The sequence below is a fragment of the Tursiops truncatus genome, chromosome 6, assembly GCF_011762595.2.
Source record: "Tursiops truncatus isolate mTurTru1 chromosome 6, mTurTru1.mat.Y, whole genome shotgun sequence".
Taxonomy (NCBI): Eukaryota; Metazoa; Chordata; class Mammalia; order Artiodactyla; family Delphinidae; genus Tursiops; species Tursiops truncatus.
This window is the reverse complement of record NC_047039.1, coordinates 101,733,184-101,754,350: the sequence shown is the minus strand read 5'-3', so window position 1 is coordinate 101,754,350 and position 21,167 is coordinate 101,733,184. Positions and strand designations below refer to the sequence as shown.

General features: G+C 36.8%; 1 protein-coding gene across 1 annotated transcript in view; it reads left to right on the top strand.

Annotated features, from left to right (window-relative positions):
• Positions 1 to 18,359, top strand: part of MEGF9 (multiple EGF like domains 9) — an 84,984-nt gene extending 66,625 nt beyond the window's left edge. Inside the window, exons 3-6 of the mRNA XM_019946481.3 lie at positions 2,195 to 2,334; positions 10,895 to 11,038; positions 11,581 to 11,850; positions 13,626 to 18,359. Of these exons, the coding sequence (XP_019802040.1) occupies positions 2,195 to 2,334; positions 10,895 to 11,038; positions 11,581 to 11,850; positions 13,626 to 14,077 (1,006 nt within the window). The 3' untranslated portion in view covers positions 14,078 to 18,359. The remainder of the gene's footprint in view (positions 1 to 2,194; positions 2,335 to 10,894; positions 11,039 to 11,580; positions 11,851 to 13,625) is intronic.
• Positions 18,360 to 21,167: the final 2,808 nt, after the last annotated feature.

Sequence of the window (21,167 nt, the reverse complement as noted above, 5' to 3'; positions counted from 1 at the left end):
AAAATTATTTGTAAGTCAAGAAATTATGTAACCAAGTATATTAGGCAGCTTTAAGATAGAAATACAGAGTTTGATAGGTGACTTCTTAGGATATAAGGCTTTAAGATATGTTAAGTATTTATTATTTACAAAAGCCTGGCTTTCTTTCCTTTCTGGAATGGTTTTGAGTTATGCCTTAAAAATATACCAGGTACAACTGTTTTTCTACTCCTTTTTGGCATACCCTGGGATATTGCAAAGAACCATAGTAAGTGGGAGAGAGAAGTAAACTTCAACTCTAGCTGCTCAAAATAGTTTTTTAGGATAGAAGGCAAAAGCCTTCATTATTTAGCCCAGGGAATGCTGATAAACAGAGGCACATCTCAAATTAAAAAAATAATTCTTAGGTTTGTATGCTACAAATAGAATACACACAGCTGAAAATTGCTTTACTTCCATTCTGCAAAGTTCAACCCAAAGTTCCAATAACTCAAATTTAGAACTTCTATTTTTATTACAGAAATAGGAATATGGGAAGCAGTAGGGGATTACTTTAACTGACATGTGTAAGAGCTGTGTAAGTATTAATAATTTTAGCTTAGTCTTCTGAACTAAAATGAACAACCCCATAGGGGCTCATAATTAGGAGCTCAGTCTCTAAAATAATTATATTGAAATGCAGTTCTACCTTATATTGTCTCCCATCCAATATGACTGGTGCCAAAATTTTACTGAGATGAAGTCTAAAAACCTGATGTCCAGAATGAGCATATAAAGAAAGGTTGAAAAAGGGAAAGTACTTTAGCTGTTTTGAGAACTCTAGTAATTAGTATAGTCTTTCATCTTTCTTTTTCCCTTCCAGTGCTTAACTCTAAAACTCAGTTTGTGTATTGAGCATTTATTTATCAAGCATATATTAAGTGCCTGCAGCAAACCAGGAACTATACTAGAATCTGAGCATACCAAGATGGCTAAGATATGGTCCCTGAACTCAGCAAACTTACCGAGTAAGATGTATGACATGAAAATAGTTAGAGTACACTATTCCTAGGCTCATGCTAAGTCTTGAAGATAACCTTTTAAAAAACTGCATGATATGGCCTTTGCCTCAGGTCTTTACCAATCTAACTAGAGAAACAAGAGTACATATATGAAAGAATATAGAAAAGTCCATAATTAGGAATAAAATGTATGGTATAGAGTATGTGATGTCAGGAGGCCAAAAGATCTCTGTCGACCAGTCAGGGAAGAGTTTCATGGGAAAAGATGAGCATGAAAGCAGGAAAAAGTTTGAGAGGTGAAGAAGAGGAAAGATATTCTAAGAGGGGTGACTATAGAGTAAATAACAAGAGAAAATTTGAAAGAAAATTTGACCGAAATTGGTGATATATTGGATTTGAGGGAGTGATTGGAAGAGCATGGGGTAGAGAGAGGAGAGGTGAAAATTACAACAAAGATGTAAGTTTCACTGATTAGAGAGAGATGATGTCACTGATGTAATTGACATCTAAGAAAACAGGTTAATAGGAAGAGATGGGATACTAAATAAAATATTTTTCTTACTTTAGATTTTTAGTCTTCTTTTTGGGTTGACAATCTAGAATTTTTATATGGTTTTAACTCAGAAACCAATAGAGGTCCCCATTATAGTCATATTTACTTAGTTGTGAATTCCAGTTAATTATCAGAAATATTTTAATACAGCATTGACCTAAAGTAGAAAATCATGTCGAGTTTCCAGCACATTCATTAAGGTCCTGGCCTTCATATTCTTCAGCCAAAAGCTAGATTGCATGAGCGCTTGGTGGTATTTCTTCTCCAGATCGGGCAGTGTGGATTCTGAGGGAACTGTGGAATGATTCAGGAATGAGATGTAGCAGTAGTGCCAGTTCTGTGCCCCAGTGCTTTTAGTAAATAAAGATTTTGAAGGGCCAGGGACTTGTACTCTCCATGGTTCCTTTATCATCTATTTTAAACTACCCAAGTGCAGAGGATTAAATTGTCAAAAATGATTAGTGTTAGTACTATGTTAATTGAATTAATATAGTCATGAAGCTGCTCAACTTCCAATTCAAAATAAAAATCACTCAGTACATCTAGTGACTAGAATCTAGTTGAAACTGTTTCTACATCAAGATCATCTATGATGGGATGTTAGGCAACAAAACTTTCAAACTTATTTACTTTTGTTCATTGTCTTTGCTTTTATTTGCAGTTCTGGGAAATGTCAGTGCAAAGTGGGTGTCACCGGCTCTTCATGTGATAGATGCCAAGATGGATATTATGACTTTAATAAGAATGGCTGCTTGCCCTGCCAATGCAATAATCGGTCTGCCAGTTGTGATGCCCTCACAGGTACACACTTTCCTTACCTTTTTATATAATTAGTCCACTGTACTTTTCACTTTGAAGTCCTTCATCTATGAGTTGATTCTCCCAAATAGTTTGTAAGGGTCTTTCTCTTCTAAGTAGGATGTAATAGGTCATAGCAAGCCAAACTCCTGCTACAACAACTTTAAAAAGATATATAAATTTCAAAAATCATATTGGTTGGAGATCCATGGAAGAAAGGAAAACTATATGAACTAAAATTCCAGACAGGGTATTTCTAAGTAAGCTGATGATCACCCAGCCTTTTTCCTTTCAAGGGACATTGCTGATTCTGGGCACAGACTAAGGAGCAGGCTTGGTCCAAGTAAAAGAATTCTTCTTGAGGAAAGAGATACAAGAAGAGCTTCTGGCAGTCATTTGGGGCTCGCGTGATGAATTGGAAACTAGAGGAGCCCTAAACACAAGGCCAATTTTCCCACAGGACATAAGCTGACTGTGCAGGAGATGGAAGGCTGTCCCAAAAGGTAGAAAGAAATTTCTCAGTCTTGTGGTGCTTAGGAGACAAAATCTCTTTAGAAAGAGAGGACCTGCTACAACATACAACCATCTCTCTCTCTCAAGACATTGCCAGATTCAGAGGTGTGTGGAGTGGGACTTAGGCTCACATTACTTAAGGGAAGTACTAATCTGTTGCAGTCTTTCAGAGCTGAGGAGACACATGCCTGCTAGGTTTTCAGTCAAAAGCCTTAGAGGGTCATGACCAAGAAGTAGTGATGAACCGTAGGTGAACTGATTCATATTAATATTGCAGTCCATCCTCCACCTATCTCAATTTCTGATTGAATTGAGGTGATCCTCTCATTATATCTGTCTAACAGAGGATAGGGGAATCATCTGTGGTTCTTTGTACATTGTGTCTGGCAATCAAAACACTAGACAATGCTCAGGTAGGAAAATGTGACCAATAATAAAGAGAAAAACAATGGAAGCAGACCCACAGATGACCCAAGTGTTAGAGGTAGCATAAAATGACTTTAAAATAACTAAAATTAATATTTTAAGAAAATAGAGGAAAAAAACAGACAAAATAGATGAAAAGAGGCAAAATTTCAAGAGATTTGGAATCTATAAAAAATAATCAAAAGAATAATCTAGAACTGAAAAGTATGTCTGAAATTAATACCTCATTGCATGGACTTAACAGAAGTATACAGTATATACTGTGAAGACAAGGTTATATACCATTGTATACAGTGAAGACAAGGTTAGTAGATTTAAATACAGCTCAATTTGAAATATCCAAACTGCAGCATGGAGAAAAAAAATGCAGTGGAAAGAACAGAGCAGGAAAGACATGTGGGAAATAGCCAAAAGGTCTCACATAAATGTACTTGAAGGCTCAGAATGAAAGGGGAGAGATATTGGGACAGAAGCAAATATCTAAAGAGATAATGTCCAAGAGTTTTCCAAATTAATGAAAGACATCAACCCACAGATTCAAACAGCTCAGCAAACCGTAGGCAGTATAAAAACAAAGAAAACCACATCTAGGCTTACTTAGTTAAACTATTTAAAACTAAAGACAATTAGCTTTTCTGCTCTTCAGTTTTCCTAAATGTAAGGATTAGAGATACTTCCTTGGAAATCTTTTTTTCCCCAACAAAAAAAATCAGAACATACTAGTCTGACAAGTACAAGTGTTTTTATGAGACCAAGGTAGCAGAATATTTGAAAAGAAAGTACCCTGGAAAAATGTGTTGAAATCGTATTCTTCATTCTAATCCTGTAGTCTGTGGTGAAACAAATTAATTTAGAAGAAATTGTGTTGTTTTTTTTTTTCAATTATGTGATCTGGTCCCTGCCTACTTGCCAGTTCTATTTTGTGCTATTCTTTTTCTTTACTGTTGGTGATCCAGTCATACTGGCTTCTACTCCTAAAACGTGTTATGTTCCCCTGTCCCAAGATTCTCATACATGATCTTTCCTCTGCCTAGAATGGTCTTTCTAATATACCTGTACCCCCACCCCTGGCCCCTTTGCCTTATTAAACCATATCCTTCCTTCAGGCCTTCAGTTAAAAGTGACTTCATTAGAAAGCAGTTCATGCTCCAGGCTAAATGATAATTCCCAATTATACAGTCTCATATACACTTGTATTTTTTTTATAGCGCATATCACAGTTTGTAATTATATATTTATGTGTGATTATGAGTCATATATGGTTTATTCACTACATTGTAAGTTTCATACCAGCTTTATTCACCATTTTATACGATATTTAGTAAAGATATTTGCACATAGTAAGTATTTGCTAAATTTTTGTTGAATAAATGAACAAATGAACGGAGAAACTTACAGAGCAAAGATGAGTTTCAATCCTGGATAACAACAGAAATGCTTCATCATGCTGAGTTGATTTAAATTGCTCCCTAGGTCATTTATGGTACCAGGAAGCAGTCTACATTGCTGGTTCTCATTTCTAATTTTCCTTGCAGCAGCAAGGTAGCTTTCTTTAGTGTCACATAAATCCCAACCTGTTTTTGCTCAGGAGATAATTTAAGGCAAAAGAAATCCTTTTCATGGTTATGATTTCTAAAGCAGCTAGTAATAAGAAATAAATGGTTTCTCTGGAAATATAATAAAAGTGGAATCTAATGTGAAAGAGTGCAAATAATATAAAACTGCCAGCTTAATATAAAATCAGTCTTTCCTTTTGTCTCAAACTTTGAAAAGATTTTTTTCAACAGTGTTGTGATACGGTTGCCCTCTGGTGGCCACTTACTGTGTTTTTGCAGTTCTTATTTCCCCCACCCGCCTAGTCTTTATCTATACCTTGTGTTTTAGATTGAAGTAGATTTTTAAAGTAACCTTTTCATGATACAGTATATTGAGAAAAATATTTTGGAAAGAAATATGTCTTAAAAATATTTCCCTGATCCAGTAATTCTGTTTCCAGGAATCAATTCTTAGGAAATAATTTGAAATTCATAAAAAGCTTTATGTTCAAAGATGCTCACCACAGTGGCAATTATAATTCTAAAAAATAAGACAACTCTATTTCTAACAGCAGGGAATGAAGCAAATTATGTTATCTAGGCAATACATGATAAGAGCACAGAAAGTGAAATCTTGACTTACATTGTACAAATTACTTAGCCTTGTTTTTTCACTTAGAAATTTGGGATTATAACAGTAACTGCCTAATGGGATGTTGTGAAGATTCAGTGCTATATGTTTATACAGTGCCTGGCTAATTACAAGCAGTCAGTAAATGGCAACTATTGTTATGTTGCCATGAAAATGTTTTAAAGAATGAAATATAACGACATGAGAGAGTGAAAGAAGCAGGTTATACAATGACATGTGCCATATGTTTAGACTATTTAAAAAGCAAAACCCAAACTTCTCTATATAAGGAGAGATGCAAGGAAAAGTATTCAAAATCTTAATAACAGATTTCTTTGGGTGATTTTTATCTTGTTTCTATTCTCCTGTATTTTTCTAGATTTTCTTTATTGAACACATACTTCCCTTAAAATGGAGGTGGGAGGGACTGTCATTTTTAAGCTAAAACTTTATGTTCACATAGTGTACTTCTTTTTAAAAATTTAAGGCGACTTCGTGTATTCATAGTGTCTCATGGTGAGTACCTTGAATTGTCAGTAGCTTGACTGAGTTGACCACTCCTTCATCCTTCATTCCTCAGTGACTTTCTTCACTTTAAGATATCACACACGGGACTTCCCTGATGGCGCAGTGGTTGAGAGTCTGCCTGCCGATGCAGGGGACACGGGTTCATGCCCCGGTCCGAGAAGATCCCACATGCTGCGGAGCGGCTGGGCCCGTGAGCCATGGCTGCTGAGCCTGCGTGTCCGGAGCCTGTGCTCCGCAACGGGAGAGGCCACAACAGTGAGAGGCCCGCGTACTGCATTAAAAAAAAAAAAAAAAAAAAAAAAAAAAGAATTAGTTTTAAGATATCACACTTCCCTGTTTTTTTTTTTTTTCCCTCCTCAGTCAGCTCTGCTAGATCTTCTTCTTTTCACCTATAAGCACTGGAGTGCCTCAGAGGTTTGTTTGTCTTGACACATTTGTCTTCTGCATTTATACTCTCCCTAAATGATCTCATTCAGTCCCTTGGATTTAATTTAAATGCCATCTCCAAATGAGCTAATTACCAGATTTACAGTTCTCCCTTGATCTCTACACTCAAAGATCTAACAGTGCACTTGACGTCTTCATTTGAATGCTCTAAGTCAGGGATCCCCAACCCTCGGGCAGTGGACCGGTACCAGTCCGCCACCTGTTAGGAACCAGGCCTCACAGCAGGAGGTGAGTGGCGGAGGAGCAAGTGAAGCTTCCTCTGCCGCTCCCCATCGCTCCCCATCGCTCACATTACCGCCTGAACCATCCCCCCACCCCCCACCCCTGTCCATGGCAAATTGTCTTCCATGAAACCAGTCCCTGGTGCCAAAAGGTTGGGGACCGCTGCTCTAAGTGGCAAGGTAGCCTTAACACATCCAAAACAACTCTTTATTTTACTATATAAGCTAAGCCTGCTTTACTCCTAGTGTTCTTCATTTTGGTGACTGGCACCATAGGAGTCACATTTGCTGCTTTTCCTTACTGCAGATGCAGTCCGTCAGCAAGTTCTGTCAGCCTGACATTCAACATGACCTTCATTGCTATCATCCTTGTCTAAGCAACTGTCATCTCTCTGAATTACTTTGACACGCTCTCATCTGACCATTCTGCCTTCTCTCTTGTCCTCTCATCCTCTGACCCCCACCCCACCACAGTCCAGTCTCACATAACAACCAGCGTGATCTTTTAAAAATGTAAAACCAGATCATGTCGTTCGCATGCTCAGACCCTCCAAAGTCTTCCTATCCCTCTTGGAATAAAATTCAAACTTCCTTCCATGACTACATTTTTTGGGCCTCTGCCTTTCTCTCTGACCTTATCTTCTGTTACCCTCTCCCTTGTTTGCTTAGGCTGGCCTTTCTGTTTAACAGGTTGAAGTTTGTCTTCTGTTGCATAGAGAAGATTAGGCATTTCTTTTTATAACAAAGTACCTTGCTGCATTTCTGACAGGTTTATATGTGAACTAGAGGTAACGAAATAAATAAGGAAAAGGCTTTTTACAGGTGGCGATTTATGGTTTCAAAGCTTTGTCACTGAATTTGGTTGGAAAAGAACCCTACATTCTTTTCTTTGACCAGTTATTTTCTTGGTTACCCCCACCAGATTTTTTTGATGCTTAGCCAAGCAGCATGAGATCATCTTCAGGAAACACTTATTCTTTTTTTTGGATTAGCTCCTTTGGCCATCTTTCAGCAAAGAAAATGTGAATTTTAAGGCAGTATTGTTATATTTGGGAGGTTCCAGGCAGAGCATAATGAACAAATTTACACTTCAGCTAATTTTTATATGTCATTTATCATAAAAGAAAGATTCTCAAATTTCAGATTTTAAAGGGAATTTAGATCTCATCTAGTTAAGCTTTCCTAGTTTGTAGAGGAGGAATTTGAAGCATTATATCCTATGGAATATCTACATATACCCTCTGAAATGTTTACATTACATTAAATCCTTGGGCAAGGAATTATTATCCCATTTTACATATTAAAAAAGTGAAACTCAGAGAAGCTATTTGCTGAAGGTCACATAGCTGTAAGAGGTTCAGCTGAGAATGGAACTCATATCTGACATGAAATACATACCATTTTTCTTATGTTATGTTGCCTCCCAAGGAGGAGTTGTAAGCTGTTAGAAAAGCAAATTCATATTATTCGTTCCTGCTCTATATGGACTTTAAAAGTTATGATCTTTATTTTTATTGTAAAAATCAGTCTTCAGTTTTGTACATGAAATGTTTTAAAATTGCTTGAGCTTTTGAAATATTTTACAATATGCATTTGATACATTTTACAATGTATTAATTTTGTAATCAGAAAAAAATTAAGATAGTAAAAATAAAAGTGATAAGTGCATATTAGAGACAATTTAAAAATTAGAGGGGAAAAAAACACTTAAAGGACTGTTGCCCCTCACAACTATTGTTAGCATTCTGGTGTATTTATGTCTTATCTGTCTTTAATTTATTAATTTTCTTTTTCTATAGCTGTGTTCCATGTGCATGCTATTTTTAAAGCAATGTAGAGTGATAAGTTTTTAAAAACTGATGAGTTTTATTGTTATACTTGTTTCCTCCTTTACTTTTCAGATAACATATTTACCATGTAGGCTTATTTTTTCTTACTGATTTCTCATTGCGGCTTGTGACCTAAAACAAATTGAAATAAGAAATTCTTCTGGAAAAAATATTAAATATTCTAATATAAATGGTTTAGGAGAGTGAAGCTGTATTGTGATAAGCACAACGACAAACATTTGAAGGTCTTATCTAGAATAGTAGAAAGCCCCAAAGTAATAAGCATGTAGGTCCAGTAACATTGGAGCAAAGTATTAACAGTAGGAGCAAAGTATTAAAAGCATATATATATACTGTTTTTTAATAAGACCTTTTCTTGACACATTGCAAATGGCATGTTATTGGAATGCATCCTTATTCTGTTTCAGAACTATTAATTTTTGAGATTTTTTGTATTAAAGTTTAGGACGTTATCAGAAATTTTTCTTGAAAATTATTTCCGTTGGACATTTTTAATAGGGGGAGAGCAGGTAGACAGATTTTATACATAAAGCAGGTTTTGACTTTTCCAACCTGCAGAACACTTTGACATTTATTTTATTTTTAGAGCCAAAATCTACAGTTTCCTAGTATGTATTTTTCAGCTATTTTTATTGTCACAATGATACACAGCTAAAGAGGGATCAGGATATAAGAAGATCTGCGAAGAAACCAGTACCTTAAGTGTTTATCAACGTATGAGGATATACTACTTTGTTACATATATGAAATACATCATTAACACTATCAGGCCTTAACAAATTATATGATTAAAAGTGATATTTACATGCAAATTTGATTTAATTCAGAGTTAAGTGTTCATATAATAAACTTAAAAAAATGTCTTTCTGAATAAGTTCATGAAGTTTCAAGGAACTTTGCTGTAATCACATAAGAATTGAGATTTGAGATGTATGTTAATAATTTTCATTCTTTTGGTTTTTCAAATCTTGTTCCAGTTGTCAGACCATTTTATTCCACAGCCTCATTCTTGCTCCCCTTTTTTGTAAATATTTCACTAGTAAGGAAAAGAAATCAAATAAAATTACTTATGATACTTTTGCACTGAACTATATTTAGCTTATCATGTAAAAATTTCATTGTCTTCCTAGATCTCTTTGTAGAGTGTACTCATTCATTTCTGTAATAGGAGTTCTGAGTGTCCCTTTGAATCTTTGTAGAATGTAAATTACTCTACACATTTTTGTTTCCTGTTTGCAGATGTTATGCTGCTTCAGTACCTGTAGAATGTCCTTACTAGTAGGGAACCAAAGGAGTATTATTAAGAAACACATAACTTTGCTTGCCTCCTTCCTTTTCATTTTCTTTATTAATTGTTTTCATTTTTATTTTGAATTTTTAAATATAAAACCATATGGAGAGGGACTTCCCTGGTGGTCCAGTGGTTAAGACTTTGCCTTCCAATGCAGGGGGTGGTGTGTTGTTTTGATCCCTGGTTGGGGAGCTAAGATCTCATATGGCTTAGGGCCAAAAAACCAAAAACATAAAAAACAGAAGCAATATTTTAACAAATTCAACAAAGACTTTAAAAATGGCCCACATCAAAAAAAAAATCTTAAAAAAATATGGAGAATAATATAACAGAATTAATAAAAATTAACACTTTGGTATTTTGCTTAATATTTATACATATTTGTAGTTATATATTTGAAATAGAAAATTTGAAATAGAGCTGGAATTCTTCCTCTTTGTTTTCTTCCGTGCTCTCGTTTTTCTCCCTCCCTCTACAAACAGCATATAACTTGCCTATACCCTCTTAGTCTGGATTTAATTTTTACTGCATATGTATGTATCCATCTGCCTAGAGTATTATGTATCCATTTGCTTAGTATTGTTTAGTGTGGTTTTAAAAATTTTTATTTCAGTCAATCAATTTTTACAAAATAAGTAAGCACTCTCCTTCTTTATGTATCATTCTACAATTTGCTTTTTTCAACCAACGTTGTTTTTAGGATTTATGTGTGTTCATACATATGGTGTAGTTCACTGATTTAACTACAGTATCCCAACTATTAAAATAATACAATTTAGCTATTCTTCTTTTAATAGGTCTTTAGGTTGTTTTTATTTTTTCTTTGCAAATTGTTGGCCTGCTTTTGGTATGTAGTCAGTTAATCAACAAGGGTTTATTGCGACTCTAGTCATGTACCTAGACTTTCCCTACAGAGTTTACAATCTAGTAGGGGACACAGAACTGACATGCCTGTTTAGTATAGAAATAAGATGGGGTAGAAACTGAACTCTGTGCAATCTCTGTTGGATAACTTTTTCTGGTTAACTCCTAGGGTTTTTTGGTTGCAGGTATGATTTATTTAAAGTTACTGTGCTTTCAGAGTAAATCTTTAACTTCTTGAAATGATTTGCTTCTTTTAGGTGCTTGTTTAAATTGCCAGGATAATAGCAGAGGGGATCACTGTGAAGAATGCAAAGAAGGATTTTATCAGAGTCCTGATGCCACTAAAGAATGTCTTCGCTGCCCTTGTTCAGCAGTGACATCTACAGGCAGTTGTATCATAAGTAAGGCCTTAACCTAAATCTTCATTTTTAGAGGAAAAATCAGTGAATCAATTATCAATAGGTAGAAAGTGTGTTGATAAAGTTCTAGATGCTGTAGGTGAAAGGGAGTTATAAAAACAGTATAGGTTTTCCTTTCTAGGAATTTGCATCAAATCCAAATACATATGTGAAATGAGACATGAGGGAGGGATGAGGAAGTTTTTGTTAAAACTGTATTTTGTTCCATCTGACATGACTAAAGAGGAAGGAATAAAAAAATTTTGAGTGCCTATCCGTCTCAATTACTCAGATTCTTTATGTAAGCACACTTCTTTCCTTCTCTACCTAAATAGATTTTCTGGGTGGCCCTATCATTCTCACAACAAACTGGACAATTAATAAATAAGGTGTAAATTATTAGTTTGAATTCCATGTGTTTCTTAAGTTTGGGAGGAGATAGTAGGCAGGGTGTGTAAACTGTTTTGGTGGGGGGACTAGTAGTAGTTTTGCATTTTCAATTGTAGCTTGAAATTTTACTAAATTATTTTGATGTTCTCTGTCAGAACTCGGTGAATTGGAACCTGAATGTGTCCGGTGTAAAGATGGTTACATGGGCCAGAACTGCAATGAATGTGACAATGGCTATTACAATTCTGACAGCATCTGTATGGAGTGCCAGTGTCATGGCCACGTGGACCCAGTTAAAACTCCAAAGATTTGTAAGCCTGAGAGTGGTGAGTGCATTGACTGCCTCCATAACACCACTGGGTTTTGGTGTGAGAACTGCCTAGAAGGTTATGTTCAAGACCTCGAGGGAAATTGCATCAAGAAAGGTAAAACTTCACCTAAGGTTGTAAATTTAATATTTAAACCTAGCAGTGAAAATTTCAGGACAGCTACTTTTAGCTTTGTAAAAGCTTCCAATCCTACCAGAGAAGTTTTCTGGAAATAGATTTTGATAGATATTTGCCTAAAGAGATTTTCTTCTATTCCTGTTGCTCTCCTGAGACTCCAGAGTCAACTCTAGAAATCTGAGGACCAAGACAAAGTCATTGCAGTGTTCTCACATTTTCTCTTCATCTGTTTTTTAAAAAATATTTTAAAAGTCCTGTCATTTCTTTTATCCTTTGCTTCCTGTATTCTCATCACTTCCAGTGATCATCAAAGGTCTTTTTAAGTAGAAACCTATATCTGGTTAGAAGTTCCAGCTGAGAAACAAGGGTTTATTCTAACTTCTGTCCTAACTTTGGGCTTAAGTTTTCCCAGGTGTGATGGAGGAAACAGTAAAAATATTCCTCAATTTTTAAAAGAGAAAGTTATTTATATGGCAAAATGTTTCTTTCAGGGAAGTTCAGTAAGGGTTTAGATGAAAATTAATGATTAGAAATTTAGGATGAATTAGGGATATTCAGGCTTTATTAGGTCATAGAGATTAGGCCATGCTCTTCTATAAACCATTCTTTGATATTCTGACAGATGCTGAATACTGGGTTGATAGGCAGTTGGTCTGTGGCAAGGGTTATCCTTCTGCCATTTTCTTGATATCCTTATTCTGCTGTTATCAAGGCTAAAAAGCTCAGATTGAACCCTATCATTAGCCTGGAGGTCCTGTCACTCAATTCTCTTTCCCACTAGAGGCATACCTTGTCCATACTTAGCTGACAGGACTGGGATGATTTTTCTTATTAGTTATTAGGAAATGTAAAACATGCCTCTTTTTAGGATAGATTGATGTGTCTGACTTTAGTGAATTGTAATGTTAATAGTAATCATTTTGTTGAGTGCCTACTATGTGCCAAGCACTGTAAACATTAAATGTGATAATGTCATATAGTACATTATCTAATTTAATCCTTCCCAAGAACTCTGCAAAGTACATATCATTATTCCCATTTTATTGATGAGGAACCTCAGTTTTAAAAAGATTAACTGACTTATTTATTGCCACATGGTTCTACTTGATTCCAAAGCTTTTGGTATTTCTACTGAGCTATGCTGCATTAAAAGTACAAAGTATAGTACCTTAGTTATAAAATAGCTATAACATACATAAAGGAAGAATCACTATGCTTGCAATGGCTGTTTTCTGTCTTGGCTGATATCAACTTTGGATATTTAAAATGTGTTTTTCAGAAGTAACTAGAAATACAATTTTTCCTATTTTGTTTTTGCCTCCATTGAAGAGAATTTTACCTTATGAAATGCCATCAGACATGTTGAACTTAGTTCAAATGATTATTATCTAAATCACTTTTAACCAAGTGATTTAGAAGTCTCTAGTGACATATTTACTACCTTTTTAGGAATTTGTATGAATCTATTCAAGAGTACAGAAGGTTGGAAAACTCCAACATTAGAATTTTCCCAAAGATTTTAGCATAGATATTATACACTTTGGATAACAGCCATGGATGTAATAATCTAGCTTTCTAGACCCTGATTCTTTTCATGATATTTCTTAAAAAGTTATTTTTAACTTGCATTACCGTAAAGCAGTGTATCATGTCAGCATCCCATATCAACTTCCACTCCCATGTGTATTTCTTTTATGGTTTCTTAAAACAAGATATTTTGTCTTTTACATTTCGTTCTCTGTTTTTATTTTCAGAAGTTATTGTTCCAACACCTGAAGATTCTACCATTTTGGTTTCCAATGCCTCTTTGACCACATCAGTGCCCACCCCTGTTATAAATAGTACATTTACCCCTACAGCCCTGCAGACTATCTTTTCAGTAAGCTCTGCTGAAAATAGCACATCAGCTTTAGCTGATGTATCATGGACCCAGTTTAACATCATCATTTTGACAGTCATCATCATCGTGGTGGTGCTGCTGATGGGTTTTGTGGGGGCCGTATATATGTACCGGGAGTACCAAAACCGGAAACTCAACGCCCCCTTTTGGACCATTGAGCTGAAAGAAGACAATATCAGTTTCAGCAGCTACCATGACAGCATTCCCAATGCAGATGTGTCAGGATTGTTGGAAGATGATGGCAATGAAGTGGCTCCCAATGGGCAACTGACCCTGACGACACCAATACATAACTATAAAGCCTAAGGAGCTAGAGCTGTTCTCCTGGATTGTGAGACCGCAGTGCTTACTAAAACAGCATCAGCGCCTGGGCCGAACAAAGCCTGGGTAGAGTCACTGAGATGAGAAAGCAAAGGCATATAGTGCATCTGAAATTTTCAGGTACAAATTTATAATGTACTTAGCCTATTACCCTTAGATTTCCCATGAAGATCTGAAGCAGTCACTGACAATAAGGACTTGAAGTAAAGTCTATTTTTGTACCAAACCACATGGGAGTATAGAAAGGCGGAACCGCAGAGTGCAGCCCAAATCCACTTTGACCTCCAAACAGACTTCTGGGGAAGTGTTTATCAGACCAGCGGAAACAGGATGATGGATGTGGAGGGGGAAAGGGCTGCCAGAAGACTTCATCTCCATTCCTGAAACACATTTTTTTAAAGGAGGGGTCAGGGGTGATATTCATTGAGGAAAAGCTGATGTTTGGGCTGTATCACAATAAACAACCTTGATTATTTCCAGAATAGGGGCAGAAAAGTCCCAAGAAGATCTTTAGAAGGGTTTGATTTTTCCTTCCAGAATTCTTGCTCAATGATAAGATTAAAGCACAGGATAAGCTTCTAATGGTAGAGAGAGGGAGGCAACATCTGGGAGCAGGAAGCTGATGGTCCCTCCTTGGGGTCTCAGTATAAATGATAAGTTGTCTAAAATTAAGGAATATTCCTGCCTCTAGAGAAATAAGGTGTATATAGTTAATATAGAATATCTGGGCAGCATTGTATTTGTATCTATTTGTAAAAAAAATCATGTCATATTTTATCATCTGGAATTTATTTGTACAGCAGTTAATGGAGTTGTAAAAAGAAAATATGGGGTTAAAATACTGTAAAATAGATGGCAATATTGCTAGAGCTGGGACTCTGGTGAGCACCAGTCATTTTTAGTCCCTCTTTGGACACTGTTGAAATTCATGAGGTTGGATGTTTCTAATTTTTCTTTCCCTTTTCAATCTAAAAGTAGAGTTCTATGGTCTTGGCTTCCTATAGATTCAAGCAATAGATTTTGCAGACAGTGTTTGTTAAGCTGGGACACAGGCTGCACTCTCCAAACTACTCACCTGATTAGACATTAGCCTCTATATATTTTACATAGATTAATGTAGAATATATTCTCATTAAAGAATTTTTTAAAATGTAAAACATAGTCTTCCAAAGGAATTAGAAATATTTTAGTTCCAAAAGAAAAGCCATCATTATTACTTGGGATCCCCTGTGAAATATCATGCCTGTGAAATATTTATATTCTCCCCCCACCCCAAAATACTTCCTACATTTGAACGTAGCCTGTCACTCACATGCCATGAGGTGTGTACCATCTCTCTGCAGTGCTACAGTTCTTGTATCTTCTTGTCTGGTTAGAGGGTAGCTCTGTAATTGAGTGGCTATAGTTGGTCCTTGCTTTTAGATGCAGTTTTTTCTTAGAGGCTATCTCTACCTTTGCTCTCATCTAATTATGATATTGACAGATTGTAGATTAAGCAAGCCAGAAAAGCAGCCAGAAGTCAAATATAGATATTTATTAGGAAGGAGAGCAAACTGTCAAGTGGTTAGAAAAAAAACACAAAGATTAGACCTCGGAAATCCAAGTTGGTAACTCTGCCTAACTTCCCCCGAGAAGAACCTGGAATGTGGTCACATCCCTCTGTAGTTGTTCTCAGGGTTTGGAGATGATGCTCTGGAGGATGCACAGGCAGGTAATCTACTTCTATTAACCTTAGGTGCTCCGAATACTTGGCCATGGTTCGTGAAAGTAGAGATTATATTACATTAAAATTAGTTACTATTTCTATAGCCCTTTGCAGTTTGCAAAGCATCTTTCTATATATGTGTCCTTTGTTCCTCACCATAGGCCCCTGAGGAATAATTGTTGTTCCCATTTTATAGGTGAGGTTAAATGTCTTGTTCAAAGCTATATAATATGTCATTATTAGGCTTGGAATCAGGACTCCTAACTCTGAAGCACATGTTCTTTCAACCATATGCTTGTGCAGAAATTGCCCAGCCATGAACACAAGAAGGCTGGGAGGAAGAGCCCATCTGTGAACGTTTCTAATTTTTCTAAGTACGAGGTACAATCCAGGGCCATACAGCCATGAAGGACTTTGTGGAAAGAACACAGGAGGATTACTCTCTGAAGCCAGTATTGGTGATAAGAAAATTAAAATACCAGTTTGTGCTTCATTAAAGTGAACTAATCCTTCCAAGCAGGGAAAGGAAACCTGATTCCCCAGCAGCTGGCACATACGCGTGTATAGACTGTGCAGTGCATAGTTCCAAGGAATTGTGTAAAGTGACATACCTGCCTTTCCCCTAGGTTACTACCTCCTCAAGCCAGGGATTGAGGATGGTGAGAAATAAGCGTTTGTTAAACAGAAGTTAACCGAATAGAGAAAGAAAGAGTTTGTTGGGATCTAAGAGCCAAAGCCAAATAGTCTGGATTCTGGCCATGTAGAGATTCCATGAAACACACTTTAAAAGATATTGCAAAAACTGAACCACAAAGAACGTTTACCTTTGAATATTTATGAACAGTTCCTAGGTCATGTTCTCAATTTGTCCTGATGGAAAAAATTAAGGTCTTAAAATCTGTTTTAAATAATATTCTTTAGTGTCCCATGCTTCTGCTGGTGGAAATAATTTTGCTCTAAAATGAAATCAATCATGAAGTGATCTACCACCAAAATCAGACTAGGAAACCAGTATGGAATGCATTGTACAATAGTCATTTCTCTAAAGGCATGATCCCCATGAACTACGGCATTTACCACCAGGATCCCATACGTCCTTTAGAAAGACTAATATTGGAAGAATTTTTGTCTAAGGATTAGGAATGCGTTTATTTTCAAATGAGATAAGACTAGTATGAATCTTATTGATGAATGACAGATATTGCTATTAAGTGATACTTTTATCTTCATTAATTCATTTTAGTAAGCCCTTCCGCATTTCTGACAGATGCCCTCGGTAGTGTTGCTAAGTATGTATGTCCTCCCTTACTTTCCCCTCCCTCCCTCCCTCCCTCCATCCTCTACCTCCCAGAGGTCTCTTCTAATGGAATTTCTCCAGTTACAGAGAAAAATGATAATAAAAACTAAACCTCATTTATACTAAGGTCCTATGGATCTAGTGTGTTACTCTTAGGGATACCTGGATTTTAAGAGAGGAGAACAGAGCGGACGTGGAATGGGAGGAGAGAGATGTGGGGGCAGAGGATTTGTGGAAGCATCAAATTATACGTCTACTCTCTAGCCCCAATATTCCCAGAAAATTGACCATTAAAGCAATACTCACTGACCCACTAGTTCATTTTGGTCAGCTGAGTGCCTTGAGGACACTTCGTCCTTCTTGTGCTATTCTGGAGCCAGAGAGCTGAAGCAACAGTACTGCTTCCCGACAGTCTCAGTTTGGACTGGGTCATTAAATCATTCACCTTGGACCTGTATTTTCTGTAGCGCATATGGTGAACATAGCACCACTTATCATGAACATTCCCAGGTTCTTATATTTTGAGGTATGTGGGAAGGAGTTGAATTTATATATCTCACGGAAAGCTCTCTGACAGAAATGTCAGAGAAGTAAAAAGCAACCCAATGTAATCTGTTAGAGCAAAGAAAGCATTTCTGGCCTCATCCACGAAGAACCTTTGGTCTATTATGATCATCTTGATAGGAATTTGGAAGCTAAAATGAGTTTGGTGTGTGCAGGGGAGTAACGGAAGGTTAATGCAAGCTTTCCCTTCAGCCCCGAGCCAGTGATTATGCCAAGGGGAGAAGCAGGAAGAACACACTGATTCATCGGAAGAAGTCAAATGACATCACATGGACTAGAACAGTTCTGGATCATCACAGTGTCAGTGGTTGAATGATGCTTTTTCAAAGGCCATTGGGAACCTTTCTTACTTATCATGCATACGCAGTAACTGAACCAGCAGCCCTAGAACGTGAGCCCAGGCTTTAGGTCTGCACTAGTCCAAGAGCTAACTGATTTACAGTGACGTTTTCATGCTAGGCACAAGCACTCTGTACTACGTTAAATTTCAGCCCAAGCAATTGGGGAGTGTTTCTGAAACATTAAACTTGTATTTATGTTGCTAAAATTCTAACACAAATTTTAAAAACATGTCTCATGCATATGCTGTACTAGGCTTCATGATGCATTTCTAAATTTGTGTATGATTTGAATATATGAAAATTTATACAAGAGTATTATTTAAAATTATTAAAAAATAAATGTATATAATTTGTACCTATTGTAGATTTGTTGTTTTACTTTTTTATGTGGTCAGAGTTTTTGGAAGTCTTTTAATATATGTCACAGATCACTTATTTTCAAACCACTTCATGAAAGTCTTTGAACCCTTCATTTACTGACCATGCTTTCTGTTTTAGGAAGTTCCTTTAAAGAATGTCTTCCACTTAGGAAAAGAAATGCCACACGAAGATTTCCCCCTCTCAGAAAAAAACAAAACACCCTGAGAAAAAAGCATATATTAACATATATTCTTGTTTGTGCTTTTACTTGTCTCCAATGAGATCCATTGGGTTTTCCATGAAAATATTACAGAAAAAACTTGCTCCTTTTGGATTTCTTTTTCATGCATGTAAAAAATGTCCTTTCTTTAGAATATGAAGGGAACCATGTTCTATGTGTTTGTTAGATAACCTGTAATGAGAGTGCTTTTTTTTACTCTTTTGAGGTACCCTTGGAGATCCTCTATTTTGACAAAGCTCAAAGGATGCCATCTAGAGATCCAAGGGGTACCCTGAAAAAGAAGAAAAAATAAGTCAGGCCTTTGTTTGTCCTGAAACTTTATAAACTTCAGTTGGTTTATTCAGCTTCAGCTGGTTGATATTTGAACTTTAAAATCCTGTTTTTGGGGCTTCCTTGGTGGCGCAGTGGTTGAGAGTCCGCCTGCCGATGCAGGGGACACGGGTTCAAACCCTGGCCCGGGAGGATCCAGCATGCCGCGGAGCAACTAAGCCCGCGAGCCACAGCTACTGAGCCCGTGTGCTACAACTAACTGAGCCTGTGCTCTAGAGCCCGTGCTCCGCAACAAGAGAAGCCACCTCAGGGAGAAGCCCCTGCACCACAAGAGTAGCCCCTGCTCTCCGCAGCTAGAGAAAGCCTGCGCACAGCAACAAAGACCCAATGCAGCCAAAAATAAATAAATAAACTAAAAAAAAAAGAAGAATACACGTGTTGTGTGTTGAACACTGAACTTCAGACAGTTGCAGAGAAAGCAGGCAAAATGTTTTCTTTGTATGTAATAAGAGTAGGTTTGCGTAATGAAGTGTTTGGGAGGAGATCTTCTTTTGTGGTTTCCTTTGTGTTGTCAGACCAGTTGCTAAAGTCCTGTAATGTCAATAGGTTTTTCTTAATCTCTGCTCCAAATAAGGAAGAGTCTTAGCCCCTCCTTATGCTCACTACCATTCTAACCCAACTGTATAAACTCATGTATAATTTCCTATATATGTCAGGTTATATGATGTCTTTCTCCCTTTGCTGGTACTGTTTCTTCTATCTATAACATCCTTGAGAATGTTTATTCATTCTTTGCAAACCCTTGATAAAAGAAGGTTGATAAGTCCTTAATTTATAATCTCCATTTGCCTAATGAAGACCTCTCTTATTGCACATATTTTATTACAAATACTTGTTATATTATGTCTTCCTCAGTAGACTGCATTCCTTGAAGCCAGGAGCATTTCCTCTTCTGTCTCTTGTATCTGGCACAATGCTGGCATGTTATGGGTACTCAGTAAATGGTGGTTTAAAACAAAAAGTATTTGACAGATACAACAGTTGGTCTGTGAACTTATTTGGTGAGGTATTATAAGAAATTTTATATTCAGTGGGTAAGACAGTGTTTCTATTTAATAGAGATGTCAGCATACAGGGTTCAGAGGGTCTGAGAAACTCTTGAGATTGTATGCTTACTTGTGAATATAAACAATTTGTGTGTGGTTTTTTTTCCTGGAGAAAAGGTCCATACCCTTAATCACAGCATCTAAAGGATCTATGATCCCGAAAGGATTAACAGCTATTAGGATGGGGATTACTTTATGTATTTCAGCAATAGTCCCCTCCCCCACTGAACGTAAATTGGTACAGCCTTGATGCAAGGAATCCACTTCTGGGAATCTCTCATAAGGAAATGACCTGAAAAGCAGAGACTTCTGTGCCCCACCCCCCAATTTTTTTTCCCCCAGAGTCGTGTATAAAATTCAAAAAAATGGAGACAAACTCTAGACGTTCAACAACAGAGACATGGCTTAGTGCCTACACCTGCTGAATTAACATATTGTCATTAATAATAAGGAAAAAGGGGGTCTTCTCTTGTGGTGCAGTGGTTAAGAATCCGCATGCCAATGCAGGGGACGTGGGTTTGATCCCTGGTCTGGGAAGATCCCACATGCTGGGGAGCAGTTAAGCCTGTGCGCCACAACTACTGAGCCTGAGCTCCAGAGCCTGCGAGCCATAACTACTGAAGCCCGCGTGCCTAGAGCCCATGCTCCGCAACAAGAGAAGCCACCGCAATGAGAAGCCCGTGCACCGCAACGAAGAGTAGCTCCCGCCTGCTGCAACTAGAGAAAGCCTGCATGCAGCAACAAAGACCCAACACAGCCAAAAATAAACAAATAAATAATTTTATTTAAAAAAAAAAAGACTAAGGAAGAATGATTAAAAACAATAAAATTAAGTGAAAAATATAGACTATTTTGAAAATGTGCATGCAATTCTACTTCTGGTATATAGTTTAGAGAAGCTCTTATGTATGTGTACCAGGACCCGCGTTTCAAACTCTTCATTGCAGTATCATTTGTTATAGCAAAATAACTGGAAATATCCCAACTGTTTGTCAGTAGAAGAATGGATAAATTGTGGTCTATCCATATACTTTGAAGAGAATTTTACACAGTAGTTGAAAATGAATGAAGTACAGCTATATACATCATGGATGAGTCTCAAAACATAATGTCAAGCAAAAAAAGCTAGTCATAGAATATATACAATATAATTTCTTTTATATAATGGCCAAAAATGGGAAATGGAATATG